The sequence below is a fragment of the Nuphar pumila genome, chromosome 14 (genome assembly GCF_984573655.1).
Source record: "Nuphar pumila chromosome 14, dmNupPumi1.hap1.1, whole genome shotgun sequence".
NCBI classification, from domain to species: Eukaryota; Viridiplantae; Streptophyta; class Magnoliopsida; order Nymphaeales; family Nymphaeaceae; genus Nuphar; species Nuphar pumila.
Window position 1 is genome coordinate 68955317 of NC_143262.1, and position 15702 is coordinate 68971018.

Here is a 15702-nt window from a genome sequence, read left to right on the forward strand (position 1 = left end):
ACAAGCCACGGCACACACGTATGCACTTCAGTTCTCAAAAGACATCGTCATAGGTGCAAACCTATTTTCAAGATGTACAGCTTGTAAAGCAGAGGTAGCGGTCGGACCTCCCAAATTGATGTAGATGTGTTACAACCTTAGTTTGCCTATTCGATACGACTTAGGTAACCTCGTTTAGGATCCTGTGCACGAATGGGGCGGGGATCCTAGCAAGGTACTTGCGCCATCACTAGATCGGCGTTACCTCACCTCTGATGCGAGACCTAGTTTCTAGGCTTTCTGGTTCAACCATGATTGTGGCGCCTTCCTTCGTGAAGGTATTGTTGGATCTCTTACGAGGGATCCATGTTCCTCCTCTTGTAGTTCTACCCTTAGTCACGTACGATATGTTTGGACTACGAGAGCAGATCGAGAGGTCTATAGTAACCTCTAAGCGTGTATTGACACATTAAGCTAATCCTATTATATTGATTTTCGCCTAATAGGCAGATTGCTCGCGATTGTCTATAGGATCCGAGCACGATCAGTTGGAACTGAATGAGTTCACTGTGGACTTCTATAAAGTAGAAGCATTGGGATTTTCTGCGAGAGATCCATACCCCTCTCATTGTGGTTGTACTTTTGAACAAGTACGTTGCGTACTACGATGAGTAGGATGAGAGGTCTATGTCTGCCTCGAACATGCAATGGCATGTGGTTGAGATCACAAGAGTGATGTTTCTACCCTCACTAGGGATTGACCCCTTTCAGCGTGATTATGCATTTGAATAATTACGATGCGTACTGCGGTGAGTAGGATGTGAATTGTTTGGTTGCCTTGAACGCGCAATGGCGCGTATAACACACCTAAATAATAATCATGCGCCTTCACAGGCAAGATGCTCGATTGGGTTGAAAGACCAGAGCATGAGAATGAAACGACGGTTAAGAAACCCTCCGTCGTGCTCATTCGGGACGGTTCATCAAGAGAGAGGATGGATGGTACAAAACTCCGATAGACAGTCATATATGGCAATTTCGGGCAAAGATCCGACCTTCCCCAGTCATCGGAGGTTAGGGGAAATCCTTCGGGCCACTTCTGCAGAAGTACGGATGCGCATCCATTGGGCCTTTATTTTGCCTTTGGGGATTTACTCTCTTGGTCACAGACCATCCCCTTAGGAAGCGGACTCAGTCAGTCATTCGGAGTATAATAAAATACATAGTATAATGGACCCCCGAATCGATCTTGGCTGTTTCTACGTTTTGCCTTGTGCGTACCCACAACGGCCTGCTCAGTAATGAGACAAGATATAACTTATACACATGATCGTGAGATACGCATGTTGTGACGTGCTTTGCTTGCTTGCTTGTTAGCTCGGTAGTTTGGTATGCTATTCGTTGAGCTAGGTACGCCCGTCGAGGCGTTACCCTTGTTGGTTAAACTGCTTACGCAGTTCTTTGCTTAGTAATAACTAGCTTCTCATACTAGTTGATTGCTTATCTTGTATTGCTTATAAATTGCTTGTTATGCAATAGCTTGTGCCTCACAATTAAGGTAATCACTTGTCGATGGACTGAGCCATCCTATGCTACTCGTATATATTACGAGTGTGGTTATGAATACCTGTCTTATGAAATTGCTTTGCTTGGCTGGTGGATAGAGTTATTTACTCTTCACCTATTATATTTGTGAGATTGCTATAGTGGTCTGTTCAGCACTTTGATCCTCCCTGCTCTTGTGTGTAGCTGCTTGCTTTACTAGAGCTTTGCTTACTCCACAACACATTTGGTTAGATCTGCTAGTCTTGCTTGTTTCTGCTTGAGCTAGCGTTTATCTTACTTATTGCAGCTTCTGCTCTTTCTTGTCCTTTGCACCCCTACTAGTCTGTTGTGTGACTGACCCATTTTCATGGGCAGGTGGTGAACAGGTTGAGACAGCTTGCGATGGCATGATGACGTGATGCATTCAAGGCAGTGCCCTTTCCTGACGTTGCGCTCCTGAGAACTCTTTTGATGGATGCGGTATAAGGTTTCTTTGAAAGCATCTCTTTTGATTATAACTCTGCATTTCTAAAACTGTATTACCAAAATGTGGTTCTTATTTTAATTTTGATAAAATATCTATTTGAACTACAAATCGGTTTGTAAGGGGGAATCTGCTTTTGGTTGTAATGTGCCCAAGGTCTAGGGACTTGTTTTGAACCCGATCTTCCGCTGAACTTCTGTTTTAAAACTCTGATAAATGATTGATTTCAAAACTTTCAACCTTTTTCATAAAAGGTTTCAAGTCCACGATTTTGGGGCGTTACATCTAGTCTCCTAATTAGTTAAGGAAGAGGGTTAACCCTAAACCTCTTTAACCCAAATCCCGAAATTAGTAAAAAATAATAAATTAATAAATTTATTTTTTTGAATTTATTTATTCTTAAATATTTAAAGGCTTCCAAAATTGGTCATATTGACCATGGAGACTTTTTATATGAAATTAACCTCAATTTAAAGCCTCTAGCTGAATTTAAGGTTATAAAAACGTTGGGCTTGGATTTGGATCCGAATTCGGATCCAAGATCCAAACCCATACCCAAACAAAAAATGGAGTAAGACCCAGATCCAGTCCAGATTTTTATAGGACCTAAGTAGGACCCAAATTCATAAAAATTCGGATCCTAGGACTTTGATCCAATCCGATCCAACTCCGGATCCGTTTCGACAAACTGCTAAAATTTTAGAAAAATGTGATTTTCGGGCTAACCAGAACTCAAATTTAGAAAAGTAAAATACCATCGCGCTCAGAATTTTGAGACGCATCTAACGATATATTACACAAATATCAAACTTCGAATTTTGCTCAAAAATAACCCAAATTTCGCTTGAATTTAAAAGTCGAAATAAAAACTCTTTACTACGTTTCGATTGGCTCGCCTTGACCTTATCGATAAGACTTGGGTCAAACCCAAACTCTAAGACATTGATCTAAAAATCGAGCCTCAAACGATTTTCCTACCAGACTTAGCCAAGTTTTGAAAATTGCATGAATTGACTAAGGACCAAAAATACGCAATCTTACAACCTCTGCACCAAAATTCAATCCCTTTTGAACGTCTTGGGTAGGATCTACCTGTTCATAAAACATTTCCTAATCCAATTTTGCTTGATCCCTTCATCCTATTCTACCACCTACCTACTTTTCTATATGCCACCTTTGTTTTCTTGTTAGTTAGTATCTGGCTATCTGCTTACTCCTTATGGGCCTATTAGTAAGAATGGAATACCTCTTGCACTAGTATGAATCAGAATTGACATAAGAGATACAAATGGAGGGTACCACACAGCAATTCCAAAAAAGTGGGTACGGGGACACAACTATATATGTATATATATTAAATATCACATAAATACAAAATAAATTCAAAATAAACTGAATATAATGTAAATATATATGCTATATCTAAAATATATATTATATACTGAAAATATAAAGTTATAAACTGAAAATGGATAGGACACACAAAGTGCTCTGTCCGGTACCCGGCCCTATGTCGACACGGGTATGCCAACCGAAATGGCGCATCTCGGTACCATAGCTAACGACCTATATCAGCCGAGCACTCCTTGTTTATAGTTGGTTTGGTATTCTAATACGAGCTGCTCGTGGCTTGGCTTACCAAGGTCACTTTGTGATCCTAAATGAGCTTCATTCCAAGCCAAACCTTTCTCAGCTTGGTTTGTTTCCCAGCCTTAGGCATGGAAACTTTTATTACTTATTGCTATTTTGTCTATAAATTTTGTTTCTATGCAGATTGTACTTTTCTTTTTTTTGATATTCTCCATCTATTTTGAAGGAACCAGCTTGATCAGTATCACCACCACAGCCACTACTATATCACCAAAAAAGAATAAAAATATGTGATGAATAAAAAGTTGGTTATCATCCCTTCAAGAAGAAAAGGATAATAGGGATTATAATTTGACTTTGACAAGCCCAGTAATAATCGAAAGCTACAATGCTAGATGATAAGGAAATAGGACTTGGCACTTTTTTTTGAAATATTTTGTAAGGAACATTGTGATCATGAAATGGCTACCTGGATCAAATAAAGAGAGAAAAAGAAAAAAAGAAAAATCTGAATTGTATTGCTATATGACTGAAAAGGCATAGACACAAGGCATCATAATGGACATTCCACATATTCCCATTCATCAGTAGTTTGGCTGGAGGATATTTGAGGGATAAAACATTTCAATACTTACCATTAGCTTTTCTTTTTTTTCTCTATGTCCTGTTCCATGCCTTCCCTCTCTTTATTAATGACGGTTTTCTTTTCTTGGCTGACTTATTGTAAGATTTTTAGTAAATGGTTTAAGTTCTGTTGGCATTCTTGTCTCAAGAATATCACATGTTTCATGGGTGTCTAACTGGTTATGTTCAATATGATGGCTGTGGCTGTTTCATGTGCTCCAACTTTACCATGGTTGCCATTAGCAAACAGATATTTCTTTTTTTTTGTTGGATATAACTGTTGAGAATCCAGCATGGGGTCAACCTTATAACAGTTTCAGGTTTTGTTAGAACTTGTAGAGATTCAGATTACATATTCTAGTGGAACTTGTATAAATCCAAATAGTGTGCTCTTGCTTTTGCCCTATCTTGTTATTAGGGTTGCAAATGGGTCTGATTCAGTTAGGGGCATTTGCAAATTTTGGCTGTCCCGATCCGAACCGATCTGACTCCCCAATGTATTTTCTGATCCGAAATCCGAACCGTTTGCATCCCTACTTGTTATATTCATGGTCTTAAATCTGAAACAATTAATGATTCTCATAAGATAATTAAATTATTGTTAGTCCATGTCCCTTTTCTTGATAGCTTCTTGTACATCTGTTAATTCATGTTTTACTCCAATAGGCCCTTTGTGAGGAATTAACAAAGAAGGCTGCTGATTTGTCATTGGAAAATAAAAGTATAAAACAAGTAAGGAACATTTCCTTCGATATAAAACTCTACCTTTGTTTTATTTGCTAGTTGTTGAGAGCTGATATGCATTTTAAGGCATATAATGTTGGTTAAATATGTTAATTCCTGCATTTTGGTCATTTTTTATGATAGATTTCATTTTCCATAGTTGATATTCCACCATGTAACACGGGTACCTCTGGAAGGGACACATAGCGTGTCAAAGCAGTATGACACAGGTCCTGTTATGCTAAGGGTATGGGTCTGATTACATCAGGTCAGACCCAGTTCAGAATATCCCAAAAAACATTTTTTTCTTTAATAAAGTCAGAGCGTGGTAAAAGGAGGGGATTTTTTGTCTTGCCTTGACTCAGCCTAATACCTACCCCTCTCTCCAACACCAAATATCTCCCTCCTGATGACTCTTGGTGCTCGATACCTCCCTCCAAGCGAGTCTCTGTTGACTTTGATGCCCAAGGCAAGGAAGATTATCATTGAAAAACAGATAAAAGAGAGAGCGAGCGAGAGAGAGAGAGAGAGAGAGAGAGAGAGAGAGAGAGAGAGAGAGAGAGAGAGAGAGAGAGAGAGAGGTATGTTTTCTTGAATCCTGACAACAAGGTTTGGTCCAGTGGTATGTTGACATGTAACAACCCTAACTCATCCCCATTGAAAAGTGAAAATTTTGTTTTTTTTTAAAAATTGTGAAAACCAAAACCCAAGGATTCGGGGCCTTACAAACTTAACCAAATTCCAAACCACACGAGATCCTACATTGAACAAAAAATCAGATAACTAACTTTATTAATCAATAATCAAAGTTTAAGAACATAATTAAATTAATGTCTAAAATCATAGAGCCACACTATCCAAGAATAACAGAAGTAAGTCACACTGTCTCATAGGATCCCTGTGGCAGTTGTCCTCATCAATGAGATTCAGATTCTGTGAAAAACATAGGGAGTATTGGGTAAAAATCAAAGATCCTTCGTAAGAATTTCTCTAAAAATCCAAATAGGCAAGAAACAACATAAATCAAATTCATTCAAGTATTCAAAGGAAATAAAACAACAATCTCATAAACCATTTACTATTTAAGCATTTAAAAGTAATTATCATATAATGACAATATCTCACATGAAGCAGAATAAGTAAGAATGCATGAACTAATGCAGAACAGTAAATATGCATGATTCCAATACACATGCATGAATAATTTATTAAATTATTATCAGAGTTCTCTTTTGCATGCATGTTCCTATTAAATACACACAAGTTTAGTTACACTTTTCATTAAACCCACATATACTCAAAACAGACACAACAATTCTCGAAGTTTAAGATAGGTTCTCAGTTGTCGCTTAACACACAATTTGTATTTTATTATTGGGTTCCACACTTGTTCCTCGACCGATATCAGGAATCAACACCATCCGTCGGAATATTAGAAATCAACATCTAATGTCGAGACACCAGAAAAATCATCTACTGATGCCACTTTCTTGGTATATCAATAACAATATCTGTGTTTACAACACCACCCCTAGGCAAAATGACAGAAAACTCCCTAAAACCGTGGCCGGAAGGCAAACCACCATATTGGGTTTAGGGGCACAAACACACACGGAGTTTTAGTATCCTCACTGTTTCTCCAAAACCACCATCTAGGATTCCTGCACTATGGAAGGGTCATCCAGGAAGAGAAACATTAATTATACTAGTTATTGCTTTTATCTTTTTAACAAAAGTCAATTTCTTTACGAGAAGAATAGTTTTGCAAACCAACATGCAAAATACAACACGAGACCTTGGCCCGTTACAATATTTAACAGTGCAATTAATTCAGAAAGCCAATAATTTCAAAATGGATTTTGCAATGCATACAACAAATCGGAGAGCAACACATGCTCGTGACCCACATGGCGTAAAGTGGTTCACATCTGAACACCGATGGATCTTAAGCAAAAATCCTCAGTAAACATGTAACCATACAATTATTCAGACATGTCCACAATGCATATTCATTCATACACAACAAGAATGTACATATAAAACAATTTACATATGCATATGAACACTTACTTGCAATATGCATTCTGCTTTCATGATTCATCTCATGCATAACATCCAAACATGCACAAGATCATGTTATTAAAATAATTTCAGAAATTACGTGTAATAACCTCAATTTTTGTAATTTATTTATTTAAATTTATTTGAAAATAACGAGTACTTTTCTAAATTTGGGCCTCGGATCCGTTACCGGATCCATAAAAGAATGCGTAAATAACCCACCATGGGGTATTAAAACTATACTTATAATATTTAAATAAATAATTAATAGTATAAAAAAAAACCAAGTATTTAAGGTTGGATCCGTGTTTGGATCCAAATGGATCCAACATGTGGATCTAAGATCCATAAAATGGTCTTTATATCCATATCTATAATAAAACTAATAATAATAATAATAATAAGAAGAATATATAAATAAAATTTAAATTTTTATTTATTTATCCGAGGATCCACAGTTGGATCCATTCGGATCCAACTGGTGGATCCATATAGTTTGGGGGTCGGGTTACGGGCCTCGGGTCCGGACCCCAGCCACGCCCCTGTGTAATCCTTTTTAAGAAAGGGGCAACCCGATAAGGGTTGCCCGATAGGTTTGTAACAGATCAAGAAAGGGGCGTAACCGAAACCCCCCATCTCGGTGATAAAAGGGGAGGCGGAAGAGGGGGTCTCATCCTCTTCCCTTGTCTCCCTCGTTTCTCTCTCTCTCTCTCTCTCGTGTGGGCGAGCATTGGGGAGGTAGAGGTCGCCGGAAAGCCGTAGCTACTAGCAGCCACCGCAGGCTACGGCAGCCCCCGTCTCCTATTCTTTCCCTTGGGTGCGGCAACCACCGATGCCAGCCCTAGCTGCGGTTCACAGCCAGCAGGGCCATCTACGACCCCCCTTTCTCTCACGGCAAGCAGTTTCAGCAGCCACCTAACACCGATTCAAAGGTACGGGTTCCACTCTTGCTTCGGATGAGAATTTGATCATAGGTTTGATTTTCATGTGGTGTTTTTGAGAGGAATCCCTGGGAAAAAGGGTAACTCTAAGTGTTTACCCTAAGATACGTAAAAGGGGTGTGGTCGATCTTGATTTTTTTTGTATGTACAGTTTTCCACTCTATCTCAGTTGTTTGTGCTTCTTTTTACTGGTTGTTGCATTTCGAACTTGAAGCCAAGAATCTGCCCAAACCCAGACTTGTTTGGTTTGTAGTGTTCAACATTGCTTACCTGTTAGCATTTTATTTCTGTTATTTTCCTATGTTCGTTGCTCCCATTCAGTTTTCAGGGTCGAGCATGGTGGTGGCCGAGACTCATCCGAGTGCATCAGTTGGGCATTTTTCGGCCTTAGCCCCAGCCGATTACATGTCGGCTGGATAACGATTTTGGGCCTGGTGTGGCTTCATTTTGGACTGGGGTCACATATCCTCAAAAGAAGAGAAAAACAGAATTTAGATGTCTATACATAACATTTTCGTGTGCTGGCAGCTTATTGAAAGAAAATTGTTATGACATATTATGTATATATATGTACATGTTATTACAGGCTCGTTGCACAATCATAAAATATATATTGTTAAATCAATATTTTTTTTATATTGGGTCTTGTGTTGCTGAATCTGTTTTTTTAAAAACAAATGAAACTAGTTAACAGGTCCAGCAGCTCTGAAAAATTAGCCTATGTTGGTTGTTGCTAAAGCAGCCGGTAGGTATTTACAAATTGATATGTCACACGGTCTGGTGTATGTTGGTATTTGTGTTTCGGTGAGACTGCCACAGTCTCGAATCATGGTAAAAAGAAAAAGTAAAACTGTGTGGTGCTCTTGTTAAGAAATTGTTGTTCTGCTGTGATAAAATTTTTGTTGGAGGTATAAACAAAACCTCACGAAATCCAGATTTGATGGCCTGTACAGTTGCTGCTGATATGGTGGACAACATGTTAAAAGATTTACGTGGTTAAATTTGTGAACGAACTCAGACCTATTTACATGCGCAGATTTCCTTTTTAGTATATTTAAGTATAAAAGACCTTGAATTCTTTGGGGTTAGCATGTTGGACATGGATTTAAATTGACCCCTTATGTAGTTTCTGTATCTATACATATTTAAAGTTCTCTTACTAAATCTGTTTATGGTACATGTCCAGCTGAGCACAAGAGTCGGTGTAAACCGAGCTCTTGTTGGGTATGTCGGAACCAAGGGTACGACTGAAATTCAAAGGAATGGGTTTGGATTTCGGGTTGGTCTGTGGAGGGGGCTACTGAATGAGTATACTGCCCTGTCCTCAATCCTGTTTTACATTAGGATGGGTAGATCACAAACAGGATATATATATATATATATTCAGGATTTCAATTAATGTCTTATTAAGCTTTTGGTTATCATAATCTAGCTAAACATGTAAATGTTTTCGGTTGGCTTAAACTAAATATTTTAGGCTGAGTTAAATTAGTTTGTGTAAGGTTCAGTTCTTCTTGAAGTTTTCATATTTATGCTTACCTGATATTCAGACCTATGTGTGTAAGAGCATGATGTGTTTTGTTTTCCTGCATTTCACACATTAAGCTAAAATCAAAGTATTTGCTGCAAAGTTACATCTTATGCATATCGTACACTAACTTGATGTATTGACACGTGCACCACCATTTGAAGGATTCACATGCTGATTAAGATGTGTAATTTCATCAAAGTGCATTGACATGAATGCATAGGCTAAATAAAATCATACATGGGATATGAGCATGTGTATGGAATGAAAGCATGAAATTTTAAATTAAAGTTGTGAACTCGTGCACAAGTATATGTATGTTATTGTTTCGTGCACACCTTTAAATGATCCTAAATGAATGTGCATTGAGAAGCATATAAAAGAATTCATAATGGTCTGTTATTCATGATTTTTGCTTATGAATGCAGTGATGATCAAATTGGATCATCAGGGGCTGGGTGAGCCTCGAGAACCAGTTGTTCTCTGTTTTAGTTATTTTGATGCATTGCAACAGATCAAATGTGATATTATTGTTTTACCGCACTGTTCCATGTGGTCACGGGCTGTGATCCTGTGAAAAGCTTAGCATGCTGATGTGCAAGCTTATGTTATTAATTCTGCATGTAAATTTGCAAATGTAAAAGAAATGAATTAATAACTAGATAAAAGAAAGTAAAAAACAATGTAATTCACTTTCTCCTTGATGTCCCTGCTTTAGCGTGAGAATCTTGGATATTGCGGTTTAGGGGAAACCGTGAGGATACAAAAAACTCCGTGTGCATTTTGTTGCCCCTGAACCCGATATTGAGGTTCTTCTCCTGGCCACGGTTTTAGGGAGAGTCCGCCGCTTTTCCTGGGGGTGGTCTATTAGTCACAGCTGTGAGGTTGTTTTGGTATACCAAGAAAGTGGCGCCAGTGGATGCTGTTTTCCATGGTGTCCCCGACTTTGGATGTTGTTTTCCAAGGTTCCGATGGATGGTGCTGTTTCCTGATATCGGTCGAGGGCTAAGTTTGGAACCCGGTAATAAAATACAAATTGTGTGTGAAGTTACCCCGGGAACCCTACTTACCTCGAGGATTGTACCCGTTTGGTGTATCCGCGGACAATAATAAATTAAAAAGAGGAACTTAAAGATTGTATGCATTTAATATGACATGCATATGGAAAGAGGGGAGCTTAAATGAAAGATAATATGGGTTCATGCATTATACATAAATCATGCATATTCTTGCTCTGCATTAGTTCATGCATGTTTACCTGTGCACTTGCTTGTTATATATTGATCATTGCTTGATGTTGATCTCTTTTGCTTTCAAATGCCTTTATGGATTAAATTATAATCACTGTTACTTACTTAGTGTTCCCTCATGCTTAATGTTTATTTTATTGTTGCATAACTGATTAATTGCCTTATAATTTGGTTACAATTGTATCCTTCTAAAATATTACATGGATCTTATTTATGCTTTTTTTTTTATTTGATTCATTAGGGAAACCTTTATGCAGAATTCTTCGGATTTCTGACCCTCTCATTTTATTGGTTTTTCCCAGACACAGGTGATCAGTGAAGTTGACTCGCTTCTGAGGGGATACGAGGGTCACATTTGTTTCAGACGGCTTCACTTGCGGACAGAGTGACTCTACTGTTATTTACTTTTAGTTCTTCTTGTTTCCTGCAAGCTGTTATTTCACTTTTGACATTGAATATGACCCTTATTGATTCATTAATAAAAGAGTTCAGTTGATTGATTAAGAATGATAAATGTAAGTTGGTTTGTGGTGGGTGGTTATCCAACTGAAATTGGAACTGTAGGGACCCCAGGTCTCTGGGAAGTTTTCCGCAACTCTTAGAAAAAAAAAAAATTTCCGCATTTTCAAAGGGTATGAATTGGGGTCGTTACATTACATGTTCATGATATGCATATTTATGCCAACATAATATTCAATTTCATGAACATACATAACCAATAAACATCGTTGCCAATTCGGACATTGCTTGGGATACATAACATAACTACCGAGCCAAAGCTATGTTGCCCCCATACATAGGACAGCACTAGCATGCTATTGGCAGCATGTTTCTCATGCATAAACATTTAGCCAATGGTAGTGGACAGTCTTGCACACAAATGTGCAACACTGGTTAGCCTCACATTAGCCCAAAAAATTTTATAATTACAATACATTTAACAACATTATATTAGATCATATGGCAGCAATAAAAACAATTTAATATTCAACCTAATCATAACAGCATACCAAATTTTTTTCTAACATAATGCTAACATAGATCAATATTGAAATTTCAAGGTTGTTTTGATGCCCGTCCATAGGATAACCTCGAACAACCTAATGACATCCATCTCATTGCTGAAAAACAAACATGAATAACCTCTTCTTGAACCACACAGGGGGTGGGTAGGTAAAACAGGAGATAAACAACAAATCGGTGGAGATCAACACTATCGAACATAAGCATATTTCATTTTCCGCATAACAGCCCACCGATGGCTAGAATAAACTTCTGAATGCCTTACATAGTTCAGTGTAAAAACAAAAAAAAAATCAAAATATGATTTGATCATTCCATTTTGGAGAACCGGCACACCGAGACAGTCGGCTAGCAATAAAAGGACCACCCGAGCAGATCTGGACCAGATCTGTCCACGAGTAGTGGCCCGTAAATCTGTTCAGATTTACGTGTGGGAACACGGTAAGTCCGGACTAGATTTGTCGATAGGCAGCCAGCAGTTCCAAAAGAAACATGTTCAGAAACATGACCAACAGAAAAAGTATTCAACTCATGGACAGTTTGGCAAATCCTAAACCCAAAACAAATTTTTATTTTATTTTCAGCTGCATATGTATGTAATACTTAACCGATCTGAACATGTAAAAAGAAATACATGATAAAAATCAAGCAAAACTGCATATGCAATAAATTTGATCATGCTTAATTAGAAACGATACCTTATAAACAGAAACTGCATATCTGCATATGTATTTAAATCTGAACATGTTTCTTTAATGGAATCGATACATGATAAAAATAAACAACTGCGTAACTCTGGACATGCATTCTTAAACAGAAACTGTATATACATTTAAATCTGAACATGTTTCCTTAATGGAAACTATACATGATAAACATAAAAAAGTGCCTGTCCATTAAATCTAAACATGCTTTCCTTAAACAAAAACATTTAAATAGAAAATCGGAACCCCATTTTGTTAACCAACGATTTTTCAGCATGTACACAAAGAATGTTTTGATAGCAGTTTTAAGCACAGTCTGATAACAGTTTAAAATCAGCAAATTTGGACCAGATATGCGCATCTGTGAAAATTAGCAGATCTGTCCACATGCGTAGTCGGACAGAACTGTCCACTGATATTGTCGGACAGATCTGTCCATATGTACATGTGGTAGATCCGAACTTAAGAACATGTACATTACATCATTTTTTCCTTTTGCTATGCATATACAGAAAAATCGATAGGTATACAAAGAGAAAAAAAAATCAGATTTTTGATACATAGAGAAAATCGTCCTTCATAAAAATAAATCTGCACACATGCATGCGCATGCGCGCACACGCGCACGCGCACTCGTACACACACACACACACACACACACACACACACACACATATATATATATATATATATATATATATATATATATATATATATATATATTTGAAGCCATGTGTTTTTTTTTTCAAGTATATATATATATATATATATATATATATATATATATATATATATATATATGTACTCATAAAAAAAATCAAATTTCTTTCTTTCTTCTTCCATTAAAAACATCACATAAACTTAACTTGGGCTATTTCTCCCCGATCGAATCGATAGAAGAACCCGTACCTTCGATCGGAGATGGAAAAAGACTAGAAATCTATGTCACAGGGATTCGGCTAGCAGGGTGTCGCACCCGCGTCGACGCGACGCGACTCGACTCGACGCGGGTGCGGGTGCGGCACCGGGTGCGGTCAACCCGATCCTGGGTGCGTTGACCTCACCTAGGATCATTTAGGTCCATTTTTTTTTTGGATTTTTTTTTTTAAAAAAAAAATTGCCCTATGAAATGTGCTGCGAAATTTAAAAAAAAAAAATTCTGCTGACAGCTGCTGCTGCTCCTAATCCTTCTTTTTCGTAAAGGATTTTCTCTCTCCATAATAAATGATAGACAGCCGCTGCTGCAGGTGACAGCAGCTGCTGCTCCTAATCCTTCTTTTTCGTAAAGGATTTTCTCTATCCATAATAAATGATAATGATGGTGGTAGCCTTGCTGATCCTTCTTTTTCGTAAAGGATTTTCTCTCTCCATAATAAATGATAATGATGGTGGTAGCCTTGCTGGCTATTAGTATTCACTGTTCTCCTGACGAGATGGGTGCATGCAACTGTATATAAGGGACCCCCCCGACCCCCTTATATATATATATATATATATATATTACATTTTTGCCCATGCCGCACCCCCGCACCCGGGTTTTTTGGAAGTGCCGAATCCCCGCACCCGTGCCCGCACCCGCACCCATGTGACATAGCTAGAAATACACGTCGGACGATTGGAACGGAAGGAGATCCCTCTCCTTCTTCTTCCTTCCTTTCTCTTTTCCTCTCTTCTCTTTTTTTTTTCTTTCTTTTCTTTCTTTTCCCTTCTTCTTTCTCTTTCTCCCTTTTTCTCTTTCTCTAGAAAATGAAATCTAGAGAGAGGGGCGAGTTAAACCCTTTTATAATTTTTTTTTAGTCTTCTAGAGAGAGGGTGACGTCCCTTCTCAGGTTTCCCATATGGCTATGAGATAGAGTTCTTCTAATGTAGAACTCTATCTCTAACCTCTTCTTTCCTTTTTTAACTACTTTTTATCTATTTGGTATTTTATTTTGTTTTACTATTTTACTTTAACCCTATTCGGGCTCTTCTAGAATCCCTATATATTAGGTAGAGTTTCACAAATGTAGAACTCTGCTATTACCAAAAAAAAATTTTCAGAATTAATTTTTAATATTTAATTATTTATTAAATAATAAATTTCTAAAAAGTTTCATAGGGTATCTGTAACGCCTCAAAATCGTGGACTTGAAACCTTTTATGAAAAAGATTGAAAGCTTTGAAATCAATCATTTATCAGAGTTTAAAACAGAAGTTCAGCGGAAGATCAGGTTCAAAACAACAAGTCCCTAGACCTTGGGCGCATTACAACCAAAAGCAGATTTTCCCTTACAAACCGATTTGCAGTTCAAATATATGTTTTATTGAAATGAAAAGAAGAACCAAGTTTTGGTAATACAGTTTTAGAAATCCAGGGTTTAAACCAGAAGAGATGCTTTCAAGAAACTTCATACCACATCCATCAAAAGTATCCCCAAGAGCGCAACGTCAGGAAAGGGCATTGCCTTGAATGCATCGCGTCATCGTGCCATCGCAAGCTGTCTCAACCTGTTCACCACCTGCCCATGAAAATGGGTCAGTCTCACAACAGACTAGTAGGGGTGCAAAGGACAAGAAAGAACAAAGGCTGTAATAAGCAAGATAAACGCTAGCTCAAACAGGAACAAGCAAGACTAGCAAATCTAACCAAATGTGTTGTAGAGTAGGCAAGGCTCTAGTAAGGCAAACAACTACGTACAAGAGCAATAAGGATTATAGTGTTACACAAGCAACTATAGCAATCTCACAGATATAATAGGTGAAGAGTAACTAACTCTATTCACCAGCCAAGCGAAGCAATTGCATAAGACAAGTATTCATAACAATACTCGTAATACACACAAGTACCATTATATGGTTCAGCCTATCGGCCAGCAGCTACATTAATCGTAAGGCGCAAGCTATTGCATCACAAGCAATTCATAAGCTACACAGGATAAGCAATCAACTAGTATGAAAAGCTAGTTATTACTAAGCAAGGAACTGCGTAAGCAGTTTAACCAACAAAGGTAACGCCTCGACAGGCGTACCTAGCTCAACGAGTAGCATACCGAACTACCGAGCTAACAAGCAAGCAAGCAATGCACGTCACAACATGCATATCTCATGATCATGTGTATAAGTTATATCTTGTCTCATTACTGAGCAGGCCGTTGTGGGTACGCACAAGGCAAAACGTAGAAACAACCGAGATCGATTCGGGGGTCCATTATGCTATGTATTTTATTATACCCCGAATGACTGATTGAGTCCGCTTCCTAAGGGGACGGTC

The 15702-nt window shown here is 37.9% G+C and overlaps 1 protein-coding gene across 2 annotated transcripts in view; it reads left to right on the forward strand.

The window, feature by feature from the left end:
- Positions 1-15702, forward strand: part of LOC149816917 (uncharacterized) — a 113128-nt gene that overhangs the window by 78078 nt on the left and 19348 nt on the right. For both annotated transcript variants that reach the window (XM_089987163.1, XM_089987164.1), the window contains exon 4: positions 4889-4954. In XM_089987163.1, the coding sequence (XP_089843289.1) occupies positions 4889-4954 (66 nt within the window). The remainder of the gene's footprint in view (positions 1-4888; positions 4955-15702) is intronic.